The 3,754-nt window shown below is 40.6% G+C and overlaps 1 protein-coding gene across 1 annotated transcript in view; it reads right to left on the bottom strand.

Annotated features, from left to right (window-relative positions):
* Window positions 1-2,018: 2,018 nt before the first annotated feature.
* The window catches only part of LOC106000629 (vomeronasal type-2 receptor 116-like), a 10,644-nt gene continuing 8,908 nt past the window's right edge, over window positions 2,019-3,754 (bottom strand). The window contains exon 4 of the mRNA XM_013035911.1: window positions 2,019-2,999. Coding sequence (XP_012891365.1) covers window positions 2,019-2,999 — 981 coding nt within the window. The remainder of the gene's footprint in view (window positions 3,000-3,754) is intronic.

The following is a 3,754-nucleotide window of genomic DNA, read 5'->3' as shown; positions in this document are numbered from 1 at the left end:
GTTTTTAGTTACATTTTTAAAAATCCCTTAAAATTTTGAGGGCAAGTGTCACTCATTGTCTCTTGGTTGCTTGTTTTAAAACAGATATAAATTAAAACTTTTAAACTCAAATGACAATTTTTTCTTAATATAAGAATTACATTCACCATTACTGTACCAAGAAGCAAAACTTAACACCTTTATGATTTTAAAACCATATTCTAATTGTAAAACGTCATTGCAAGCAAGTCACATTATACAAAAACATTTTTTAACCCACTCTTTATGTCCAAGGGCCAGTTTTAGCAATACTAATCAGATCATCACATCACTTGTAAGTGTTTAGACATAAACTGTTACAGGTGTGTTTGCATTGGGCTCTCTGCTTATGGACAAAAGACATGAGATCAGAATACTTCTGGTAAGTTGTCCTCTTTGACAAGGTAAACATCCATTTTATTTCACTGAGAGCCCGGGAACAGGTCCCTTGTACCTTAGCCTCTTTCCTTAGTAATTACTCAATACTTACTTCCTTTACTATCAGTGTATGTTGAATGTATAAGGGCAACTATCTTTTTATTATTAGCACAAAGTGGTAAGTTTACACTTCATAAAGGGCCAAAAGTTATTGGATCTGAAGTTTCCTTGTTCCTACTTCTCTAGTGGACAACAAATAAGTCTTCATAATGCTTGATGCAGACATTTGACATGGTAGTCTAACACTCATTTCTTTTGTTTAGTTAAGCTATTTTGGTTCTCATTGAAGCTTTATGGTAGTAAAATTCATCAGTACCCTTTTGTTGTATACACACTAATCCAGAAATGACATTCAATACAAAAGCAAATGCTTACAGAACATTGAGCACTCTTTTCTTTGAGTCACTGTAAAAAGAATGATCGGTTTGGCTTCCACACATTTCTGTCTCTGGGCAGATGCTTTTATGTTTTCCAGCAATGGCCCAGCAGAATTACAGACAGTGTTGTGTGTGTCTCTGTGATGCATGAGTCAGTGACATCACTCCATTAACCCACAGTTACAGCATTGAATGACATCAGATCTCTGGACTCAGCGAAATGAGCTTGCTTGTCCTTTGGAGTCCTGACTGTATAATGCAGTGTTGACTTGATAATATTCCCACTTCAAGCTCCTCAACACTTCTGATTATTTAAGAGGCTCTTCTGAATCATGCCAGTTCTCCTAGAATTTTAAAGAACATTGAGAGATACAGAGTCTGAGCCTATCTAATGTTTTGTCCTCTCTTTGAGGAGCTTTTTCTCTTCTTATAAATGATTCCATTTCTCAACCATTAACATTGAGGATTCTTAGAGACTGGGATGACAAGGCGCTTCTTGGCACTCTGTACTTTTGGTTTTCAATAAGAAATAATGATCAATAAGCAAACTGTTGCTCTAGCTGCTCATTTGGACAGCTCTAGTTATGTTGATGCATGCACATTTCTTCCCTAAAAAATATATTTAAAGACTTCTCTGGGAAACTGAAACATATTAACATCTTGCTCTAAAATTCTTAATAGAGGAAGAGAGAGAAGGAGAGATTTTCTGAAGAAATGCATAGAGTAATATGGCAAAATAGAAAATATGTGAGGAGAAATAGACAGTGATGCCAGAGAGTAGACTCGAGGTACCATAATGAAAGCATGGGAACATTTCACAGCATAACGTTCAGATACCAGTAGCCTTAAGAATATAATGATATGCAAGCAGCACTATAGCATAGGTAGGAAGAATAATTGAGACACGAAAGAGAAAGGAAGGAGCACAGTAGATAGTGTAATCATTCAGAAGTATGATAGCATAAAGAACATATTACACTGGAGGAAGCATAAAATATACATATTAGAATGAAAATTTAGGAAGTCTTGTTAGGAATTTGATATGACTCTAACATTACCAGAGGAATGAATGAGAGTAACTACTTTGTTCAAAGAATTCCTCAAATTAAACTAAGATGTGACTATCAAATTGGTACAGATTGTTCTCAGAGCTTCTAAACATTGTAGGCAACACTTATGTTCATCTTAATGTCTGTTTCTTCCAGACTGTGAGCTCTCCCTGAACCTGGACAGAGAATTTCTCTCAGGTCTTAGCAAGATGATGTAGCACTTGGGGGCAAAGATGCAGCCCAGGAGACCTCCACTGGAGGCCAAGATGGAGAAGACCTCCATGGCCACTATGACCTTCCCCTTGGTGCTGTGGTAGACAGGCAGGAAGGTGAGCCACACACTGCAGAACACCAGCATGCTGAAGGTCAGGAATTTGGCCTCATTGAAAGTGTCAGGCAGGTTCCTGGCCAGAAAAGACACTGTGAAGCTGGCCAGGGCTAGGAAGCCCAGGTATCCCAGGACACAGTAGAAGACACTGAGGGAGCCCATGTTGCACAGGATGATAACATGGCCATGTTCAGAATGTACATCTGTGTCCACAAAGGGAGGAGAGATTCCCAGCCAGAGGCCACAGAGGGTCACCTGGATGAGGGTGCAGATGGGAATGATGAGGTTAGGAGCCCGGGATTGCAGCCACTGCCTCATGCTTCTCCCTGGAGCAGTGAGCGTGAAGGCAAGAACCACAGTGATGGTCTTGGCCAAGACTGTGGAGACAGCCACAGTGAAGACTACTGCGAATGTGGTATGCTGGAGGATGCAGGTGGCTGTGTGGGGACGGCCAAGGAAGAGCAAGGAACAGAGGAAGCAGCAGATGAGGGAGATGAGCAGGATGTAACTGAGGGCCCGGTTATTGGCCTTGACAATGGGGGTGTCTTGGTGCTTGATAAACACCCCAAGAACAGCAGCTGTGAGTACAGAGCAGCAGAGAGAAGTGCAGGCCAGAGACATGCCCAGGGGGTCTTCATAAGCCAGGAAACTCTCAGTTTTCAAGAGGCAGGTGTTTCTCTCAGTGTTGGCCAACTGATGATCTGGACACCTCACACACTGCTCCATGTCTGGTGAGGAGTGAGAATCGCTGTTAATCTGGGTTCCATAATTCTCTTTCCTCTCATCGCCCTTCATTTAAATAGCTCATTTTCCCTGATTCACCAGGTGACCTGTATTTAGTTCAATACAAAGTAGAGTAACTCTCTATATCAAAATACTTTCAGGTGAATTCTGTTTCTAACATTTCTTGTTCTTTCCTTCCTCCATTTCCCTTTTTTCTGTTTATCTCCTTCCTTCCTCCCTCTGTTCCTTCCTTCCTTCTTGCCTTATATACTTTTTCTCTCCCTCTTGCCTTTCCTTCCTCCTTCCATCCCTCCTTTCTTTCTAACTTCCTTCTTTCTTTGCTTCTGTTTTTCTTCCTTCTTTCCTTCCTTCCTTCCTTTCTGGCTTTCCTCCAGTGCTTTAACTCTGGCCCTGGGAATTTTTTCAGAGTATTCATGCCAAAACCACCACTCTACCACTTGAGCCACAGCTTCAATTACACTTTTTTGGGTGCTTAATTGTGGAAAAACATCTTTATTAGTTTCCTGCCCATCATTGCATCTAAACTCCATTGTAAAATCTCAACTTCCTGAGTTGCTTGGATTAAGGGGTAATATATAATTACCTAACCTTATGTGCTGCATTCTAGACAGGTTATATCACTCTGGCTCTCTGCTACTCATTCAAGAAATAATGGAGAATAGAGAATTACCCTAATCATTTCAGGTTTACCAAGAGGGTCTAATCCACACCTCAATCTACTTCTTATACCAAGCACAAACTTCCTGAGCATTTATCTGTGTCAAGAACAATTTTCCTCTACTGATATGATAGGGTCTGGA

Source organism: Dipodomys ordii, unplaced genomic scaffold (assembly GCF_000151885.1).
Source record: "Dipodomys ordii isolate 6190 unplaced genomic scaffold, Dord_2.0 Scaffold230, whole genome shotgun sequence".
Taxonomy (NCBI): Eukaryota; Metazoa; Chordata; class Mammalia; order Rodentia; family Heteromyidae; genus Dipodomys; species Dipodomys ordii.
This window is presented reverse-complemented; position numbering and strand designations above follow the sequence as displayed.